This window comes from Stegostoma tigrinum, chromosome 20 (assembly GCF_030684315.1).
Source record: "Stegostoma tigrinum isolate sSteTig4 chromosome 20, sSteTig4.hap1, whole genome shotgun sequence".
NCBI lineage: Eukaryota > Metazoa > Chordata > Chondrichthyes > Orectolobiformes > Stegostomatidae > Stegostoma > Stegostoma tigrinum.
Genome location: NC_081373.1, coordinates 44104069 through 44126536, shown reverse-complemented (window position 1 = coordinate 44126536; position 22468 = coordinate 44104069). Strand labels below are relative to the sequence as shown.

The following is a 22468-nucleotide window of genomic DNA, read 5'->3' as shown; positions in this document are numbered from 1 at the left end:
CAGGACTACTTGCATGCCCAATAGTGGAAGCAGCATGTCTTAGACAGCAGTAACTGACACTACAACTAACAGATCACATCTAAGTTCTGCTGTCTTGATATATGAAGAGATGAGTGGTAGTAGGCAATTAAATAATTCACTTGAGGAGGCGGCTTCACAAATACCTACAACCTGAAAAATAAGGGAGCCTGTTATATCAATGCAAAATATAAGTCTGAAACATTTGCAACTGGCCAGAAATGCTGAATGAATGATCTATGTTGGCCTCTTCCTGAGGACCCCAGCCAGTCTTCAACCAACTTGATTCACTCCACCTGGTATCAACACAAGGCGAAAAGTCCTTGACAACATTTCAGCATTAGGCCTGAAGACCTCTGCTCTCTGGCTGCATCTCCCACGAAGCTGTTCGAGAAACGCTACAACATCAAAAATCTCCCGACACCTTGGAAATTTGCCCAAGCATGTCCCGTCCAGAAAAACAGGACAACCATTTTCTAATTTAGTAAAGACCGAATCAAATTTGAGAGGTATTAAGTGAATAGCTCTGCCATGCCCCTTGTTTTAGTGAAGGGCTTACCCTGCTTGTTCCTTATTGGCCTCACTCTATTCTTTACATCTGACCTTTCCTCCATCAGCCTTGATCAAGATTGTTACACCACCTCCCTTTTTACCCACCCTGCGTCTACACAGACTTAAAACCCAGAATGTTAAGTATTCAGTCTGTGCTGGCTGAAACCAGGTTTCTGTCAATGCTACTATGTCGTATTGCCAGAGCAATTTCTGCTTCCAGTTCCCCAGTTCTGTTCACTATACTGTGTATTTACATACATAGAATTTAACTCTGACCGTATCTCTCTCTCGCCCATTGGAAGTAAGCCACTTATTTGTTCATTGCCAACATTCAAGCCCTCCCTGAATTCTTTATCCCCATTCCCATCTTCTCTCTTTTGCTGTCTCTGGTACTTCCAAACTTAGGCCTGTTAGTCAACCCCTCACCTTACAAGTTTCATTCTACCCACTATACTATTTACTTTCCCAGCTGGGAGATGAGTTACAATAATTGAATTCTTAATAATTGAAATGTCTCTGTCTTAAAAATAAGGTTTTATGTAAAAAGGAGAAAATTACAAACTGTGCACTAACATTGTATTATATCCACTAAATTATCTTTATTGCCTTCTAATAACTTCATGTATGCTCTTACTGGTGGATCAGAGTTTCTTCAAGAAACTCTGTCTCAAATTTGATATTTTTGCCCAAAGGGGCCAAATCTTGTACTTTGAGGACATACAATGTCATCGACATTTGGTTCTGCTAGGGCCACTCGGCCTATATTCTCATTATAAACTTGGATAAAACATGGCAAAAGAACAGATCTCCAGAATTTAAGTGACAGATACTGCTGTTGACAGCAAGGCCACATTTGAGTGAGTATTAAGATGCTCTAGCAAAACTGGAGTCAACGTGAATCAGGAAAATTTCTCCCTGGCTTGTGTAATACCCTAAGACAAAGGAAAATAGTTGTAATATTGGAGATCAATCATCTCAACTCCAGGCCATCTCTGCAGATGTTCCTCAGGGTTGCATCTGAGGCCTAGCCGTATTCGGCTGCTTCTTCAGTGACCTGCCCTCCGTCATAAGGTCACAAATAGGAATGTCTTTGATGGTTACATAATGTTCAGGAGCATTCGTGACACCTTAGATAATGAAGCAGTCCGAGCCCATATGTAGCAAGACCTGGACCACTCCAGACTTGGACTGAAAAGTGGCAAGTAGCACTTGTGCCTTAGAAGTGTCAGACAATGACCTTCTCCAATAAGAGACAATCTAATCATCCTTCCTTGATGTTCAATGGCATTGCCATCACTGAATACTCCACTATCGTCATCCTGGGGCTAGTATTGTCAAGAAACTGTATTGGACAAGCCATATAAATTCAGTGACTACATGAGCAAGTCAGGCACTAGGAATCCTGCAAGAGTACCATCTGTAAGATGAATTGCAGATACTCATCAAGGCTTCTTCAACAGAAATTTCCTAACCCAAAGGTCACCAGATACCACCACCTGCAAGTTCTAGTCGAAGCCACACACCATCATTATATTGCCATTCTTTCATCATTGCTGGGCCACAGCCTGGGACAAGAAATTCTGACAGTAGTATGGGGCCTACATACCAAGGATTGCAGCAGTTCAAGGAGGCAGCTCACTTACAATCGATACTGATCAATTAAGGATGAACAATAAATGCTGGCCCAGCCAGTGACACTTATCATGAATGAACAAAAAAAAGCTGGTTGTAAATATGGGTGTTAACCTTGGTTTGTGTCCTGTTTACAGTTTTTTGAAGTTGTCAAAATAATTACTATACACATTAATTTTCTCTGCTATTATGCTGGGTCAAAATCCTGGAAATTCTTGCTACTGGCACTGCAGAGATGACAGCAGTTCAAGATGCTGGGGCTCACCACCACTTTCTTAAGGGCAGCTAAAGATGGGCATTAAATGCTGGCTTTGCCAGTCATGTTCACATCCCATGACCAAATAGAAGCTCCCACCTCTTTGTGGCTTTTTGTTACTTGACAGTACATCTTGACAGTACATTTATCCAATGAACTATTAGGAGGTATTGTGATAAATAGTTTTTAGACAACATGTTTTGAGTAGTGAAACGAGAATTGACCTTGATACAAGAATGATGTGATCAGACTTGAGAGAGTACAAAGGACATTCATGAGGGTAATGATAACAGTAGAAAATATATGAAGAAAGATTGGGTACTTTGCTGGGGAAAAAAAGAGACTTCAAAAATATTTGATTCAGCTGAACAAAATTTTCTGTGGCCTAGACAGAGTGAAGAAGAAGAATCTATTTTCCTTAGACAAGAGGTTATCTCCATTTAAAATAACTGGTAGAAAGATTAGAGGTCTTTGAGAATTTGTTTTGCCTAATAATGGATAGCAGGCAGAGGAACTCCCCCACGGCATCCCGAAACTAGCCCAGTTCGTCCCCTCCCCCCACTGCACCACACAACCAGCCCAGGTCTTCCCCTCCACCCACTGCATCCCAAAACCAGTCCAACCTGTCTCTGCCTCCCTAACCTGTTCTTCCTCTCACCCATCCCTCCCTCCCACCCCAAGCCGCACCTCCATCTCCTACCTACTAACCTCATTCCACCTCCTTGACCTGTCCGTCTTCCCTGGACTGACCTATCCCCCCCCTACCTTCCCACCTATACTCTCCTCTCCAAATATCTTCTTTTCTCTCCATCTTCGGTCCGCCTCCCCCTCTCTTCCTATTTATTCCAGAACCCTCACCCCCATCCCCCTCTCTGATGAAGGGTCTAGGCCTGAAACGTCAGCTTTTGTGCTCCTGAGATGCTGCCGGGCCTGCTGTGTTCATCCAGCTTCACATTTCATTATCTTGGATTCTCCAGCATTTGCAGTTCCCATTATCACGTGTATACATGTGTACTTGTTTGTCGAATAAACAAATAATATATTGGAGTGAAGCTTTCTGCTTAACAAAAGAATGCCTCTATTTCTCTGCAATTGATATTCTACAAACATATATTACATTCTCAGAAATTGCAAATTTCAAAATTTTGTATTCTGCTTATAGGACAATGGTTAAAGAAAAAGGAACATTATACTGGAAGAGGAATCTTACCCCTGTTTGTATAATAAATATGTCTAATTTTTATTCCCATAGCTCGATGTTCTATGCAATGGGGAAATTATGGGGAAGGATCATACAATGGAATTCATATATATGACTAGATGGAGACTCCGAGCTGAAAATGTAAGTATGTGTAAATATTTCTGCAATTTTTAAATTTGGAATGGCGTTTTCCTTTTGAAAATAATTTTACATCTTTGATTGTCAGATTAAATAGAGTCTTCATACCACACCAATAATGTTTATTGAAAACAACGATTGAATATGTCTTCAGTCCAATTATGCCATGAAGCATTGTCACTAGTTCTTTTATGCAGCATTTTAAAATCTTTCCAAGTAAGCAATATTGATAACCAATAATGCAGTAGTGTGCATACCCCCAATGGCCATCACAGGTAACACACAACAGGACAAGCTGCTTGGAGGGGGAGGAAGAGGAAGAAACAAGCTTTCATCAGGAAGTCATAATGCACAAGATATTCAGGGAGAAATCCTTAGACATAAAGCTAACCAATAAATACTTATCCGGCCTTTGTGCTTAAGGATACTGTCATTGAAGTCTACCTCCCGAGGTAGTCACAACTACTTCCTTAAGCAAGGAAAAGAAATAGCTGTGAAGATCACTGTAATCATGACATTCTGTCAGTCTGTTTCCAGGCTTGGCCAGCAACACTTGCAATGTATGTAGATTACTGACCGCTGTCACTGATACTTTAAATTCTAAGAGCGGTGAATATTTTTAACTCTCTCGGCAAAGCGCAGTGGGCGGAATAAGTATACAACTTCACCAAGATTACAGGTTTCTCCATGGTATAGGGTACTTCGCAAGAATCATATGTCAGCTGTCACATGTACTTCAATGAAAGGAATCCCATTCCCTTAATGTGCCCATATGCAGGGAACCATGCAAATCAGTGCCCTGTATTGCGACAGCGGTCATGATGCCTTCGTTCCTACGGTCCGCAGTAGCTGATTTTCTCCATGTGCCATAATGTGGTGTGCAGGCTTGTCAATATGCCAAGCATTTCATTGTGCATCCCCATCAGTGTTCTTCTGTAACTAATGTTCTTTGACCTTCAGGAAACTGGCACATTTCACTACCCTGCCCTGCTCCCAAATGATATTCCCCTACCCTGTCTGCAGGCCACATTTATCCAGTGTCTCACTACCAATATCTTCTCCTCTATGCTATCCTTAAATTATGCACGGTGCCAGTGTCTAAGCTGGAAGGTGTGAGAGGGAGAAGTTTTTTTTTCACTCCTTTGTCACTGATTTCTTGGTCTTCTGCCAGTTCCTGCTCCCCCATGGCTTGACAAGATGGCAGTATGGGTATGTGAGAGGAGAAAGATGCAAAGATAGAGTTGGGATGAAGTGAGGAAAGCAAGAAGTGCATGCTTACATCATCCACAGCTCGTAAATGAGAACAAATTGTGGCAGAGAGGACAAGTGGGACGGGAGACCATGGTTTAGGATTGAAGACACCAGCATGTTCTATCATTTCTGAATGGTTATGTCTGCCACCATCTTCTGTCCGGTAGTAAGGACATGCAACTACCCTGGTAACATCCTGATGCCATCATAAATTTTGTGCTACTTTGTTCTACAAGGAAGAAGGAAATGTGTCAATGAGTGTGGTGTAATGTTTTTGTGATGATTGAGTGACTGACATTGTGTGCAAGTTGTGAGGTGTGAATGTGAGACTTATAGAAGTGCTAATTATTTGAGGGAAAAGTGAATTTTAATGATGAGTTACAAGTGGTGATTAATACACATTGTGGACAGGTTAGTGATGGGGTGTGGTTTATTGAATATTGTGTGACCTCAATGGTAGAATTACATTCATTGATCATTATTTTTTGAGAGGCCATTGGACCTTTTGCTGCATTGTATCACAGTATGGAAACAGGTGCTTCGGCCCACAAGTCCACACAGAGCCTCAATGCATCCCACCCAGACCCATTCGCCCGACAACCCACCTAATCTACACATCCCTGAACACTGTGGACAATTTAGCATGGCCAAACCACTTAGCCTGCACATCTTCGGACTGTGGGAGGAAACTGAAGCAACCAGAGAAAACCCATGCATATACGGGGAGAACATGCAAACTCCACACACTCAGTCACCTGAGGGTGGAATCAAACCGGTTCCTGGTGCTATGAGGCAGCTGTGCTAACCACTGAGTCGTCATCTCCCCCATGATGTGGATGAAGAGGAATTGCCAAATTTCTTGAAATAGAAACTTGAATTAATGCAACCATTAAAATGAATTTTTGTACTGTATTTGAATGTGGGCACTCAGTGATGTAATATTTAACTCATCACAGTGCCATAAGCTGAGTAGGAGCCCTTATGCTAAATTAGACTGCCCCAGTGACCTCCAGAAGAATGAGACAAAGACGCCAAGTCTAAGATTTATCAGTGATTTTAAAAGCCCTCATTGATACAGAACGTAAGAGTTTATTGGAGTAAAATCAGGCACAGCTTGAAAATTGAAGCAGGATTGTGATATGCATGTGGGATTAGCCAGTGTGCATTGCAGCACGCAGCCAGTGCAAAGCATGCAATTGAATATAATGAACAGCGGTGAGGGACCAGCAGTAACTTTTGGGACATGACTCCTGGAATGAATGGTCATGGTTACTCGTGAATTGGACTTTTTTTTTCTCCACGCCATTTTCTAGCCCACAGTATCTAATATAACATTGTAAAATCTTGAAACTGCCCATTTTGTGCTATACTTAACGTTCACCACACCAAATCACTTTTACAGTGTCATCCAGTCACCACAATGCAGTTCTCTTTAAGAGGTGCAGTCTCAATTTATGTAATACAGGCTGCCTTTGCTTACTGCTGGTCCCTCACCGCTGTTCGTTACACCCAATTGCATGCTTTGCCCTGGCTGAGCACTGCAATGCACACTGGCTAATCCCATATGTGTATCACAATCCCTGTTCCAATTTTCAAGCTGTGCCTGATTTTACTCCAATAAACTCTTAAGTTGTGTACTAATGAGGGCTTTTAAAATTGCTGATAAATCCTAGACTTGGCTTTTATGTTTCATTCTTCTGGAGGTCACTGGGGTAGTCTAATTTAGCACAGGGGTTCCTACTTAGCTTATGGCACTGTGATGAGTTAACTATTGCATCATTGAGTGCCCACATTAAAGTACAGTGCAATAATTCAATTTAATGGTTGCATTAATTCAGTTTGAGGAACATTCAAATTTCTATTTCAAGAAATTTGGCATTTCCTCTTCATCCACATCATGGTGGGCACGGTGGCTCAGTGGGTAGCACTGCTGCCTTATAGCACCAGGAACTGAAGTTTGATTCCACCCTCAGGCGTGTGTGGAGTTTGCATGTTCTCCCCGTATATGCATGCGTTTTCTGTGGTTGCTTCAGTTTCCTCCCACAGTCCAAAGATGTGCAGGCAAAGTGCCATGCTAAATTGTCCATAGTGTTCAGGGATGTGTAGATTAGGTGGGTTATAGGGGGAATGGGTCTGTGTGGGATGCATTGAGGGTCGGTGGGAACTTGTTGGGCCGAAGTGCCTGTTTCCACACTGTGGGGATTCCGTGATCTCTGATCAATGAACGTTGCAGTTTTTGACAGGGTTAGTCACACCTTCTTATGCATCTAAATGAGACTGTCCTAACTGGTTTTGTTTTATCTATCCAATGGCAGCTGGATAATTATCTGCCTTGGCTCCTCTTCCTACATATACCTTGTTACATCTTAAGCCTCCAAGGATCTAACGTTGGCATCCGCTAGTTTTCATTCACAAGTTGCCCCTTAACACCATTACTTTGAAGATACCATGTAAATTGCATAAGTATATTGCTAACGTCTAGCTCAATTTCACCACCATCTGTTGTGAATTTTGCATTGCCTTTCATTTTTTCGTAAGACCAGAGGAGGTAGTAGTCTGCTCTGCCATTCAATGCAGTCATGGCTGATATGATAATCCTCAACACATGCTGATTGTCCAACATTCTGTGCTGGATTAGAAAAGATTTTCTCCAAGGAAATCAAAGGGTGTCCCAATAATTAAATTTAATTACTTAATTTTCTAAACAGAGGAGAGAATACAGTTCTGAGGAAGGGTCACCAGACCTGAAATGTTAACTCTGTTTTTGCCTTCACAGATGCTGCCAGACCCGCTAAGCTTTACCAGCAACATTGTTTTTGTGCAGTTAATTAAAGTTGAGATGATTAGGAAAGAGGGTAATTCACCTTGAACAGCAATAATTTAGCATGGAAATATTCTGGACTGTCACTTAGTTCAGACATTTTCAGCACAGTGATGGTGGCCTTCTCTATCATACCAGTTTTGAGATGTACCTCTCTTTCTTGAATACAGTGCACCATGCAAGTGATAGCAGTGAGTCTTCTTAATTGCTGCCTTAAGTTGTCCTTTCCCTCAACTGTGAAGATCTGTAACATGTTCAGAGTAGATAATCTTTGTGTAGTGTCATGATTCACTGGGGTAGTGCGCTAGAAATAAAATCCTGCTATTCCTGGAGCAGTCACAAATGTGAAAGATTTTAAAATAAGTAGATGAAATTCTCCAATAACCTGATTACTAGACTCAGATTAAGGGAAATCATGGAACAGTTTCTGAACTTAACAAGAATTACTCTTGATTACAAGTAATTAAACTCTAATTACAGGTGGACAGTTATAAACTGTCAGCATCTAATTGTACAAACTAAAACTTTAATCCCCTTACACCACCACCACTCCAACCCCCATGACCTCACCCCCAATAGCCAAATAGACAGGAAGAAAGGTTGTGGACGAAGGAAAAACTGTGATGGCGGCTACAGTGGTTCATAATCACGGTTGCTGTCATGATCCTTGAGCTTCTTATTTGGTTACTTTTATAGCTTTCTCTGGAAGCTTCCATTGCTGCTTAAGAGTCCCAAGGTGTCTGTTTTGCTTATAAAGGGGCCTCAGATTTATCAGTTAAAAGTTGCAGCTTATATCAACAGCTAAGGAATAATGTTATGGTTTGCTTCAGGTTTAAAGTGGACTTTCACTGCAGAAAATGGAGAGACAGCTCTTAAACTGTTGGAGATCAAGTCACTTTCTTTATATCTTGTTCCCAGTGCCAACCTGTTCAGTTACCTGTGAACCAACACAGGGTTGTTGGCAGGCAAAAGGAATTTTGTATTCACTAGTCCATAGATCAACCAACTTCTTGTTGCCACCCAGCTACATCTGTACACAGTCCTTTGGTTTCAGTCTCACCTGCAAACTTCAATTGTTGTTTGTTCAAGCAACTGTTTACATGATGCTTGTCATAAATATTAGGCTCTGCACTTTTCAAAACATGCAGCAATCCTTTAAAACATTGGGTTCAAACAAACTTCAAAGAAATATGTACCTGCGCCCCTTGGTCCTTCCATTCTACAGCACTGCCCAAGGCTCTACCATTAATTGTATAAGTCCTATCCTTGTTTGTTTTACCAAAATGCAATGCTTTGCATTTATCCAGATTGAACTTCATCTACCATTTTTCAGCACATTGACCCATTTGATCAAGATCCCTTTGTAATCTTGGAAAATCTTCTTCATTGTCCTCAATGTCTACAATTTTGGTGTCATCTGCAAACTTACTAACCATGCCTTCTATATTCTCACCCAAATCATTTATATAAATAACAAACAAAACAGGACCCAGAACTGATCTCTGTGGATTATCAGGGGTGTTTGAGTAGATAAGGCCTGTACTCATATACGATTCTTGGAGGGCTTGACAAGGTAGATACTGAGCACCAATATACGGCCAGAGGGCATAGTTTCAGAGTAAAGTTTTACCCACTTCAGACAGCAATGATGAGGAATAGCCTCTGTCAAAGGGTAGCGAATACTTGGAATTCTTTACCACGGAGATGCTGTGTCATTAAGAGTGTGTTCAAGGCTGAGATTGGTGTGACAGGTCGGCACAACATTGAGGGTTGAAGGGCCTGTACTGTGCTGTAATGTTCTATGTTCTATGTTCTATGTTCTATTTCAGCCCACAATTGTTAAAAAGCACAAAAGGACATGGTCTTTACAACTGTCCTTTTTTCAGTGGTATATTATCCCACAAACTTTTCAAGCCTGTCTAAGATTTCAACATTGCCATACCACTGTACAGACTAATCTTGTTTGATAGTATTTTTTAAACATTTCACACATGTATGCCCCTATGTTTTCATCATGGTGACCTACACAACAGTATTATTTAACTACGTTAATACACGCCTGAGTTTTTTTGTGCCGTCCTGGTAAATATTTGCTTATCATAATCACCTAAATGGATTAAGTTGCCCTTAAGCTGTAGTTGTATGCAAAAGTATACTAAACTCTATGCAAATAATCAAGTTCGTAATTCCACATATATTGCCCATTGCTGTAGGAGAAAACTAATTTATACATGCTCTAGAAATTGGACTTCATTGTACTTATGATAGTCCAACATAACCAGACTTCGTTAGTTCAGGAGAAATCTGGTTCATGCCAATTAATACTATTTGTAGACAGCACCATTCATGTCTTTACTGTTAATATAATTCCCAGGAAAAGTGAAGCATTGCCATTATTGGCAATATTTATGCTGAGCCTTCTCCTCTGTTATTGGAATAATGCCCTAGTTTCTTCAATAGAGTTGTTACTTTGGGTCATCTATCGTTTTATTTTATTTGTGATATTATCCATTTGATCTGACATGTATCTGATTAGCTAAATGCAGATCTAACCAATATTATTATAGTCTTTCCAAGCTGATTCGGATATTCTGTCTTTAGAATCCCTACGGTTTGGAAGCAGGCCATTTGGCCTATCGAGTCCATACCGACCCTCCAAAGAGCTTCTTACTCAGACCCACCTCCCTACCCAGTCCCTGTAGCCCTGCATTTCCCATGGCTAACCCACGTAGCCTGCACATCCATGGACAGTTTGGGCAATTTAACATGGCCACTCCACTGAATCTGCACATCTTTGGACTTTAATCTTTGTCCACTATTAATATAAGCTCATTCTTTACTTGGGTCCCCAGAAGTTTCTCCTTGTCGCTGAATCTTGCTTTCCTCTTTTGAGACAAGCAGCTTCAGGAGCATAGGAACAGAACTGGGCCGCTTAGCCCAATGAGCCCGCTCCACCATTTATTACAGCCATCTTGAATAAACATTTCAATGCATTTTACCCACACTATCTCAGTATCCCTTTATTCCATTGGTATTTTAAATCTATTAATCTGTACTTTAAGCATGCTGAAAGACTGAGCTTGTGCAGCCCTCTGGGGTAGAGAATTCTGAAGGTTCACCACCCTTTGGGTAAAAGGAAATATCCTCAACTCGATCCTACCTCAAATTGGCTTTATTTTTACATTCTGTCCTCTGGCTCTAGACTACCCAACCTGGGAAAAATCTTACCTGCATCTATCTTGTATTTGTCTTTAAGTATTTTGTGATTTCCAGTGAGATCACCTCTCATTCTTTGGAACGCTAGAGAATATGGACCCAGTTTGCCCATTCTGTCTGTTATAGGGCAGCCCCCAAGCAAATCTGGTGAACGTTCATTACAGTCTCTGTATAGCAATAACATTCTTCTTAAGGTAAGGAGACCAGAACTGCATGTAGTATTCCAGACACAGTCAAACCAAGCTCCTATACAATTGAAGCAAGATTTCACTAGCCCTGTACTCAAAGCCTCTTAAGATAAAGACTAACATTCCATTAGCTTTCATTGTCTCTTGCCTTCAGTGACTTATTGAAAAGGAACCTCAGTACATTGGTATATGTACATTTTTACAACCTTAAGAAATTTGCTGCACATCTGTTTTTTATACCAAAGTGGGTAATATCACATTTTTCAACATTATTTTCCATTTGCCACGTAATTGTCCGTTCACTAAGCCTGTCCAGATCCTGTTGAAATCATTTTATGTCTTTCTTAACACACACATGCCCACTTAGCTTTGTATCACTTGCAGATTTAGAAGTACCACATTTGGTCACCACATCCAAATCTTTGGTATTTGTTGTGAACAGCAGGGAGCCTAAGTACTGATCTTTGCAGCACCCCATTATTCACAACTTGCCATTATGAGAATAACCAACTTTCTTCTATTCTTTGTTTGTTGCCTATTAGCCATACTTAATTTTGCCAGTACATTACCTGCTATTCACATGTTCTTTAATTTTGCTCACCAACTCTGTGTAGGAGACTTTATCAAATGCCTTGTAAAAATCTAAACATATCACTTTCATTGACTCCCCATTATCAATTTTGTTAGTGACATCCTCAAAGCATCCAACAGGTTCATCAAAATAATTTCCCATTTGCAAATTCATACTGAATATGGCCAATCACACCATTATTATCCAAGTATCCCATGTATCACATTCTTTATAATAGATTCTAGCATTTTACCCACTACTGATCTATGGCTAACAGGTGTCCTGTTTCTCTCTTGCTCCTTTCCTAAATAGTGAGGTGACATTTGCTGGCTGCTATTTCACAGGGTTTGCATACTTAATGGTAAGACCCCGAGGAGCGTTACTGAACAAAGAGACCTTAAAGTGCAGGTTCATAGTTCCTTGTAAGTGGTTTCACAGGTAGACAGGATAGTGAAGATATTTGGTAGGTTTGCCTTTATTGTTCAGTGCACTGATAGAAGTTGGGAGGTCATGTTACAGCTGGACAGGATATTGGTTGGGCCACTTTTAGAATTCTGCATGCAATTCTGGTCTCATAGTAAAAGCTGCCGAAGATAAATGTAGATCCCCCACAGTGCAATACAGCATAATTTATAATGGGGAACAAAGAAAGACTGACCAACTAAGTACATACTTTATTTCTGTGATTACAAGGGAGGAAACAAATATTATACAAGCAATGTTGAGGACTGAGATGAGGAAATATTTCTTCATGCTGAGAGTGGTGAGTCTGTGAAATTTGCTACCATAGAAAGCAGTCAAGGCCAAAACATTGTATGATTTCAAGAAACAATGGGGCATGTTACATTGGGCTAAAGGAATCAAAAGTTATGGAGGAAAAGCAGGAACAGACTATTAAATTGGATGATCAGCTATGAGCACAATGAATGGTGGACCAAACTTAATGACTCTCCAGTTCTTATGCTTACTAGCAAAGGGCACTGGGCATAATCCTGAAAACGTAGATCTTGATGTTGCCCTTTTTAATTTCCTTCCATACTCCTTCAAGTTCAGGACCTTATTCCCCTGTGTACTGACGTTATTTATATGAATGAAGACCATTGTTTCTGTCAAATTTCCCTCCTCCAAAAGGTGGACCTGCATCCATTCTGTAACAACTTCAATCCTGGCACTTGGGAGGCAACAACCCATGCTACAGTCAGGTTTAATGCTATAGAAGTGCCTGTCCATGCCCGTGACTATAGAATCCTTTTTGCTAATAGTCTTCCATTGTTCTTCCTTCCCCCTTTTACAGTTCAGGTGCCCATGATGCCATGGACTTAGTTCTGGCTTTAAGAAAAGATCAGTGCAACTTCAGTACTGCCTGCTTCTCCTAGACCACCTGGTGGTCTCTTTTTGTTCTCTGCCTGCACACTTGCAACCTGCGGTGTTACCCTCTCCCTATACCTGCTACCATGTAATGTGCTTTGTGACTGATTGATTTAACTTTACTTTCTTTTTGGTAGTCTTCCTTGCTGGAATCCAAGTTGCTACCTCTTCTTTATAAATGGCACTATTTATTGTTTTATACTTTATTTAAACTCTCTGTCTAACATCAGCTTCACATCAACAATGCGCCTACAGTTTTCCTGTAATGTTACTGTTCTTTTTTGATCACACTCAGCCTGGATGCTGCGTAGTGGTGCATTCCAGCTGTCTCTGTTCCTGGAAGGTGAGTGAACGCCTGAGCCTGGCCCTCTCTTTAACCACTGCCACAGTAGAGATGTCACCTGCAGGTCAGGAAGGTCCCTGATCATCCAATTCTCCTCTCAGCCACAATTCTCAAGGAATTCTGTGGTTCTTTTATTAATAGTTCCTTTTTTTGGGATTCATATCCTGCACTTAGCTGAATTACGAGCAGTTTATATTTGTTTTGCCAGGTATTAGTTTGATGAGCACTCTGCAATATTATTCAGCCGTTATCTTAAGTTGAGGAACACAGTAACACTTTAAACAGGGGAGGTGCATGAATTCCATTTGTTAGGCTACCAGTCAAAGTCAGGACTAATGAGATAACACAGTGTGGAGCTAGAGGAATATAGCAGGCCAAGCAGCATCGTAGAATCAGGAAAGTTGATGTTTCGGGTTGGGACCCTTCTTTTTCCACTGAGTTTTTTTCCGGAGAGAGGAGGACAACTTCTTCAAGATGGGCATTTTGGAAAAGGCTTTGCAGTTGGGTTCTTGGTATCTCAAAGTCAGAACCCAAAGCTAGTTCTACTGTGAATGCTTGAATCCCAAAGGGAAAGTTTAAGGTAGTTCTCACTTGAGCTTTCTCCCGATTTATTCCATATTTCTGTTAACCAAGTGTGAGCACAGCAGATCCAAACTGTATGCCACTTACACAAAAGGAATGATTTTTTGGTTTGCTGATGAATAACCCCCATTGTAAGATTATTCTGCTAACCCTTCTGACATTACTTCAGTTCCTAGTCAGCGTTTTAGCATTGCCTCTTCAGTCTGTGTCAGCACTTCTTTCAATTGAACATTTTTGATATCTAACTCACTTAATCTGGCTTTGACCTATCTGATTACCTTTTGCCTCATTTCTCAAGCATTTTTTCAGCTTTATTTCATGGATTGGACCACAATAACTGTATTACATAAATTCTGCAGAAATGCATGGCCACTCCTGGTTCAGTTTTCCCATCATTAGATTTGAGCCATCTCAATCAAATTTAGGGTATTTGAAATGGTCATAATGTTGGAACATTGTGATATTGTACAGTAAGAGTGTAAGAAAATTATGTCATAGATTATTGATTAATGAGATTGTTTCCATTGAGGAGTTTTGTTTCATTTTCTTTTGCAGGAGATTGAGAACGTGTTGCCTTTAAAATTGATAGATATATTTGAGAATAGAAATTCCTAATTTCAGGACATCTGTCAGATTATGAATCTACTTTGAGCACAAAAATACTTTGTTTGTTGTTTGACTATAGTGTTTATGACTCTTGGCCAGTGAAAAGAGCAACTACACATGTGTCTAAGAATGTTTGACTCTGTCTCGCCATCAGAGTTTAGAAGGATTGGCAGCCTCTTTAGAGCTTGTTCTCTGTCAGCGGCCAGTATTTAGAGACATGAGTCAAGATGATAAAATCTAGTGGAGCTGTTGAATGTCTGAAAAATACTTGAGATATTGAATTCTGTTGTAGATCTGTGTTTCTGGTTCTAGGGCATATGCATTGTTTATTTGTTGAGAAATTTGTTGTAACACAGCTACTGAATGGATACCTGAAATTACAATTAAAACTACAGCACAGGAGCCCATTCCATTCATTATGCTTATGCTGGGCAGTGCATTTTTAAAGTTTATTTCTTCCATGCATTAATTGATTCTTCAGTTCTCCAGATATGCTGGACAGAATTTCCACAATTGCATGTTGACAGAATTAGAGATGGGAGTGCTGAGAAAATGACAAGGAGTCTGGATGACTCCCCCATGCATTTCTGCTGCTGGGCAATATTCTCCAGGATGGATAGGAGTGTAGATTGGCATCTCACTGCAAGCCAGTGGCAATCTGCAGAGTTTTAGAGCTGGGGATTCTATCCCCCAAAGAGGAATCTGCTGGTAGCCAAAGCCAAGCCCACAGTTCAAATATTATCACTGGCAGGGTTTCCTGTCCACTTTGAAAATCCTGCCTCCTCTAAGAGATTGAATTAATTAGACCTGTCTAAGTTATCTCGACTTTGAGGTACACTTTCAATTGAATATCTGCCATACTAGTGCGAACCTCTTCCAACAGGGATTCGGACCCTTCAGAGAAGTTAGATGTCTGACTGGGCCAGCAGCACTGGAGGCCCACATGCCATTTTTAATTGGATAGTGAGCTCAGAAGAAGCCAATTATGAGGCTGTGTCCAGGTCTGGCTCCAAGCAACTGTAGTCTCAGACCTTGATTTGGTGCTAACATTAGGAACCAGAGACTGAAAATCTTATGCATTTCCTCCAGTATACTGGCGACGTAGAATTGATGTAGCACCTTTGTTTCTTTCAAAATGATGACCTCGTTGTAATACCCCACCCTTCCCTTTCATAGTGATGATCAAGTTAAGTGGACAAAGTTAAATAAACAGTATGCTTGAAACAATCGTCAAATGTTGCAGCATTTGAAAAGTCCTAGTCAGCCTTTTGGGCATTTGCTGAATATTTTCTACTTTTGTAAATTGAATTGGCCAGAAATTTTCTGGCAAATGATCTCACTGAATATGTTGTGAGATTTTGGTGTTACTCTGTTTTTAATGTACTGTGGTACGTGACAATGAAGCCCAAAAGCAATTGATCAGAAAATCCAGGGGTTGCTCTAAAACCATGAGAGTTTTTTCCATACATGAAGGTTTACTATTCAAGAGCTACAGTAGTCCTCATTACTTAGAAAATATGGAATTAAAGATCTGATTGGGAACCTTTCTGTAGAATTAATCTATTCTCAATTTAATCAAGTGTGAAAGTTGCTCATACTGTCCAGTTACATGTAGTAATCTTTCTTCAGAGGGGCATGTACTGAAACTTTTAATCGGCAAGTTTGGTCTTATGATGTGTCAATATAGGACAGAATTGTGTGATTTAGGTGTCTCACACTTTATTCCTAGTTTCAGCTAACAGTTCAAGTTAACACTAGCTTAAAAATGTGGTTTTTATTTTCTTTTAAGGGGCATGGGAAGTGGGGGTGCTAAAGTAGGTCACTGCTATTCCAAGTACTCATGCCGTTGCAAATGGACCTCTGCCGGGGCAACTGTAGTTTTCTGGATTGCCTCCAGATATTCTACAGCCAAATAAATCTTTGCACTTATATTTGGTTACTGGATTTAGAAGTAGGAAGTGTATAGAAACAGTGAAGCAAGTGCATTGGAATTGTTCCTGGAAAAAACAGTGTTTCTTTTATCTACTTCTCAGCTACATAAATACTCCAAGCCCAATATTAATTCTGAGCCAACTTTCAGAGGATGAATTAGAAATTTGCCTATTGTTCCAAAACTGGAACATCTTAACTTTTAGGCTACATCTCAATCTTTAAAATTCAAACCATTTCTTATTTTTGACTGTTTCAGTCCTAATGTACTGTTATTTGCAAAAATCTAACATTATTTTGAACTCAAAGTAAGAAAGGCACAAAATCACCCAGTTTTTAAAAAGATATTTGCCATCCTATTGTGGCCTTTTTCGTTCCTGTCTTTCCAATTATGTACACTAATGTTGCACAACATAAAACAGATGTTGCCTAATTTTATGTTGCTCTTCTGCAAACTACCATGTAATCACAGTATTTAATAGGCGTTTAAGCTAATCAAGCTGTTAATTGGCTAACACATTAAATCAATTGAAATATAAATATCAACAGAAGAAAGGAAAGTATTTGTTACAGATTGAAGTTTTCAAAGTAGAACTCATTCAGCACGAATTTCAAAAATAAGCTGACGGTTTCATTTAGAATACAATTTTTGACTTTGTTAACCTTGGTAATCAGTTGCAAAGCAGCTGCTAATTATTATTTTCAAAATGTACTTCTAATTACTTTGTAATTATGCTGTGCGTCTGGTTACAGTTTTAATTAAACATGGAACATTTTATGTGTGTATTTGTCTGTAACCCTTATTTTCGCTTTGAAAGTCTTTTCAGCAAGGTGTAACAGATGAACCTGCTAAATCATATGTTCTTCAATTCTACTTCAAGTAACATATTGTTCGAGCTATTTCTTTGTAAGAATATATGACTAATTAATCAGCTGTTTATTCATCCACTAAAATAATTTACTTCAATCAGTCATTCCAGTTTAACAACTTTGAAATAACAAGAATAGATGATATTTCCTCCAGGTGTTATTTGTGACAGCCCAGATTTTATTGTAGACATGATGATCAGCGTGCACCATTATTGAGAAATAAATTGGACAACAGCTTCAGGCATTGGCATATGTGTAGTTAGCTAGCTATGGAAGTTAGAAAATTGCTGTCCAAGTTGCCTTGCTCCTGCAAAAGTTTTGTTCGAATAATATCAGACCTAGAATTCAGCATCCAAGCACACAAAATGTAGGAAGTTCTGACACTTACCCATCAGATGGCTACTAAACTCAACTGAAAAAAAGAACAAGTTGAATCAAAAAGTCAGGCAAGAGCAAGTCAGAAAACGTGGTAAATCTGGAGAATTAAATTGCATTTATTCCAATGCAAGGTGTCATACAAGTAATGCAGATGAACTCGACATTTTTGGGAACATGGAACTGGGACATCAAAGCTATTACAGAAATTTGATTAAGGGACAGAAAGGACTGACAGCTCAATATTCTGGGGTTTAAATGTCATAGGAAGGATGGCAAGGGAGGCTGGAGAGGAGGCGGAGTAGTGTTTTTGATTAAGGAAAACATTACTGCTCTACATAGAAACGATATTTCTGAGGGTTCATCTAGGGAAGTTTTTTGGGTGGACCTAAGAAATAAAAAGGGATGATCACTTTGATGGGATTATACTGTCAGTCCCCCAGTAGTCAGAGGGAAATTGAGGAGCAAATATGTATCGAGATCTTAGATATACATTAGAATAACAGGGTTGCAATAGTAGAGGAATTTAACTTTCCAAACATAGCCTGGGACTGCTGTAGTGTTAAGGGCAAGACTGGGGAGGAATTTGTTAAATGTGTTCAAAAAAATTTTCTTTATCGCTTCGTAGATGTACCTACTACAGAAGGAGCAAAACTTGACCTTGGGAAATAAGGCAGGGCAAAGTGACTGAAGCGTTAGTGAGGGGACACTTTTGAACTAGTAATTATAATTCTATTAGTTTTAAAATAGTAATTGGAAAAGGATAGGACTTGTGTAAAAATTGAAGTTCTTAATTGAAACTGCCAGTGTTACAGTTCTATTTAAAATGGTTAGGAGAATACATTGAGAATACTGTGTCCAATTTTGGGCCTTCCACTCCTGTGTGTTATGCTTATGGTCTTAATTGGAGTAAGGCAAATTTTAATGGTTTCGGACAGGAACTTTTAAAAGTTGATTGGACTAGACTGTTCACAGGTAAAGAGATGTTTGCCAAGTAGGAGGCTTTCAAAAGTAGGAATACAAGAGTTCAGAAGCATTATGCTCCTGTTAGAGTGAAGGAAGGACATACTGACACTGGAGCATGTCCAGCGGAGATTCACACGGATGATCCCTGGAATGGTAGGCCTAACATACGATGAACGGCTGAGGATCCCGGGATTGTATTCATTAGAGTTTAGAAGGTTGAGGGGAGATCTGATAGAAACTTACAAGATAATGCATGTCTTAGAAAGGATGGACGCTAGGAAGTTGTTTCCATTAGGCGGGGAGACTAGGACCTGTGGGCACTTCCTTAGAATTAGAGGGGGTCAATTTAGATTGGAGATGGGGAGACATTTCTTCAGTCAGAGAGTAGCGGGCCTGTGGAATTCATTGCCATGGAGTGCAGTGAGGCTGGGACATTAACTGTCTTCAAGGCAGAGATTGATAAATTCTTGATCTCGCAAAGAATTAAGGGCTACAGGGAGAATGCGGGTAAGTGGAGTTGAAATGCCCATCAGCCATGATTAAATGGTAGAGTGGACTCGATGGGCCGAATGGCCTTATTTCCACTCCTGTGTGTTATGGTTATGGTCTTAATTGGAGTAAGGCAAATTTTAATGGTTTCGGACAGGAACTTTTAAAAGTTGATTGGACTAGACTGTTCACAGGTAAAGAGATGTTTGCCAAGTAGGAGGCTTTCAAAAGTAGGAATACAAGAGTTCAGAAGCATTATGCTCCTGTTAGAGTGAAGTGTAAGGCTGGTAAGAGTAGGGAACAATGAATGAATGAAGATATTAAGGCTCTGGTCAAGAATAAGAAAGAGGTGTGTGTTAGCTGTAGACAACTGGGATCAGGTGAATCTCTTGAAGAGTATAACAAGTTTAGGGCATTCTTAAGAGGGAAATCAGGAGGGCAAAAAGGGGATTTGAGATAGCCTTGGCAGATAGTGTTAAGAATAATCCAAAGTGATGCTACAAGTGCATTAAAAATAATAGAGCAAACTAAGGAGAGAATAGGGGCATGCCGCTAAAGATAATTTATGTGTGGAACCACAAGAGATGGGAGAGATACTGAATGAATATTTTGCATCAGTTTTACTGTGGAAAAAGAAATGGAGGCTTGGAAACTCAGGAAGATAAATTGATGTCTTGGAAGCAGTCAACATTACAGAAAAGGAAGTGCTAGAGATCTTAAAAAAGGTAAAGATGGATAAATCTCCACGACCTGATCAAGTGTATCCCAGGGTATGGTGGGAAATTAGGCAAGAAATTAGGGGCCTTGAGTTGAGATATTTGTATCATCTACAGCCATGGGTGAGGTGCCAGATGTCTGAAGGGTGGCTAACGTTGTGCCTTTATTTAAGAAAGACTGTCAGGAGAACCCTGGAAACTATAGACCTGTGAGCCTGACATCAGTGGTGGGTAAGTTGTTAGAGGGCATTGTAAACAATAGGATTTGCATGCATTTGGGGAGGCAAGGAATGATTAGGGATAGTCAGCATGGCTCTTTGCGAGGGAAATCATGTCTCACAAGCTTGATTGAGTTTCTTGAGGACAGAACCAAAAAAATTAATGATGGCAGAACAGTAGATTGTGTCCAGATGGACTTTACTAAAGTCTTTGACAAGGTTCCTTGTGATAGACTAATTAGTAAAGTAGATCACATGAGATTCATCGTGAGCTTGGCAGTTGGATACAAAATTAACTTGACAGTAAGAGCCAGAGGATGATGGTGGAGGATTATTTTATGGACCTGAGGCCAGTGACCAGCAGTGTTCCACAGGGATCAGTGCTGGGTCCACTTTTGTTTGTCATTTATGCAATGATCTGGATGAGAATTTGGGAGGCATAGTCACTAAGTTTGCAGATGACACCAGAATTGGTGGTATAGTCAACAGTGAAGATGGTTATCTAAGATTACAAACAGATCTTGATCAATTGGGCCAATGGCCTAAGGAGTGGCAGATGAAGTTTAATTTGGATAAACGTGTGGTATTGCATTTTGATAAATTAAAACAAGGGCCTCTCACAGTTAATGATAGTGTTGTCAAACAAAGATCCTAAAGGCTCGGATACATAGTCCTTTGAAAGTTGCTTCACGGGTAGACAGGGTGCTTCAGAAGGCATTTAGCATGCTTACTTTCTTTGTTTATACCACTGAGTATAGGAGTTGGGATGCCATGGTGAGGCCACTTTCGGAATCCTGTGCACGGTTTTGGTTGTCCTGTGATAGGAAGGATATTATCAACTTGGAGAGGGTTCAGAAGAGATTTACCAGGATATTGCCAGTACTAAAAGTCCTTATAACTCAAAATGGATAGGCTAAGACTTTTTCATTAGAGCATAGGAGGTTGAGGAGTGACCTTGTTGAGGTTTATAAAATCATGAAGGGCATAGGTAAGGTGAATAGCAAAAGTCTTCTCCTAGGATGGGCGAATTCAAAACTATGGGGTATATTTTTAAGGTAAAATGAGAATGATTTAAAAGAGACCTGAGGAGCAATCTTTTCACACAAAGGGTGGTTCATATGTGGAATCAACTACCAGAGAATGTGGTAGGTTCAGGTACAGTTACAGCATTTGGATAAGTACATGAATAAGAAGGGCCAAATGCAGGCAAATGTTAGTCCAAATGCTGAAGGAAAACACATGCACTCAAAAACCACGTGAACAATTACAGATTAAATGTAGAGGTACATAAATTTGTCCAAATGCTACATCATAAGGAATAAAGATCAATTCACAGTTTATGGCTGGTATTGGAGGCTTCTAGTTCCTAGCTGAGATGATGTTTCAAAACATATCTGAAACCTTCCTATTTCTTATGATGATGATTCTTTAGAAATTCAGAGTCTTTCCTGTCAAATTCTCTTGTTTGCTGTTCATGTCAGCACATCTTCTTAGCTATAATTTCATGGACTCACCTGTACATTATAAAACTGTTTTTGATAAACTAGGGAAGGATCTTTTTGCATTTCCCCAGAGGTTCATTGTTCCGGTTGATCTTCCTAGAAGGTGCACTACAATGAAGTCGGTGGTGACTTATTGTGAAGCAAATTGGCAACCTTTTTAATATCGATCAGTGTCTCCTTGTATCAGGGACCTGCCTTTGTTAAAATAAGGTTCAAAATGTGAATGCAGTCAGTGAAATAGCAAATTAATTTTGATATAGCATGATACACAGCTTCACGTCAATGTCCATTCCACTAACCTGTCTGTGCCCTCTCACTGCCCTCTTTGTGGTTCACAGTACATCAAAGCTTTGTGCCATGTGCAAATTTTTGAAGTTTGCAAGCAACCCAGGTTTCGGCCATCGTATCAAGGAAAATGATGATCCTTGTACCAATCCCTGGGGAACTTCATTGTGTCCGTATATCCAAGTGTTTGTTACTTTTCAGTCAGCTTCCCATTTCTAAAAGTTTCAACAAGATTGAACAAATTTAGTCTGTAGTGCTGGGTTTATCTCCACACCTATTTTACAGCAAGGGTATAACATTTGGAATTTGTTGCAGTCCTCTGATGTCACTGCCTTACCCAAGGAGAATTGGAAGATTATGGTCAACAGTTCTGCA

At 40.0% G+C, this 22468-nt stretch overlaps 1 protein-coding gene across 3 annotated transcripts in view; it reads left to right on the top strand.

The window, feature by feature from the left end:
• Positions 1 to 22468, top strand: part of pcgf5b (polycomb group ring finger 5b) — a 151217-nt gene that overhangs the window by 116874 nt on the left and 11875 nt on the right. For all 3 annotated transcript variants that reach the window (XM_048550604.2, XM_048550605.1, XM_048550606.1), the window contains exon 8: positions 3711 to 3800. In XM_048550604.2, the coding sequence (XP_048406561.1) occupies positions 3711 to 3800 (90 nt within the window). The remainder of the gene's footprint in view (positions 1 to 3710; positions 3801 to 22468) is intronic.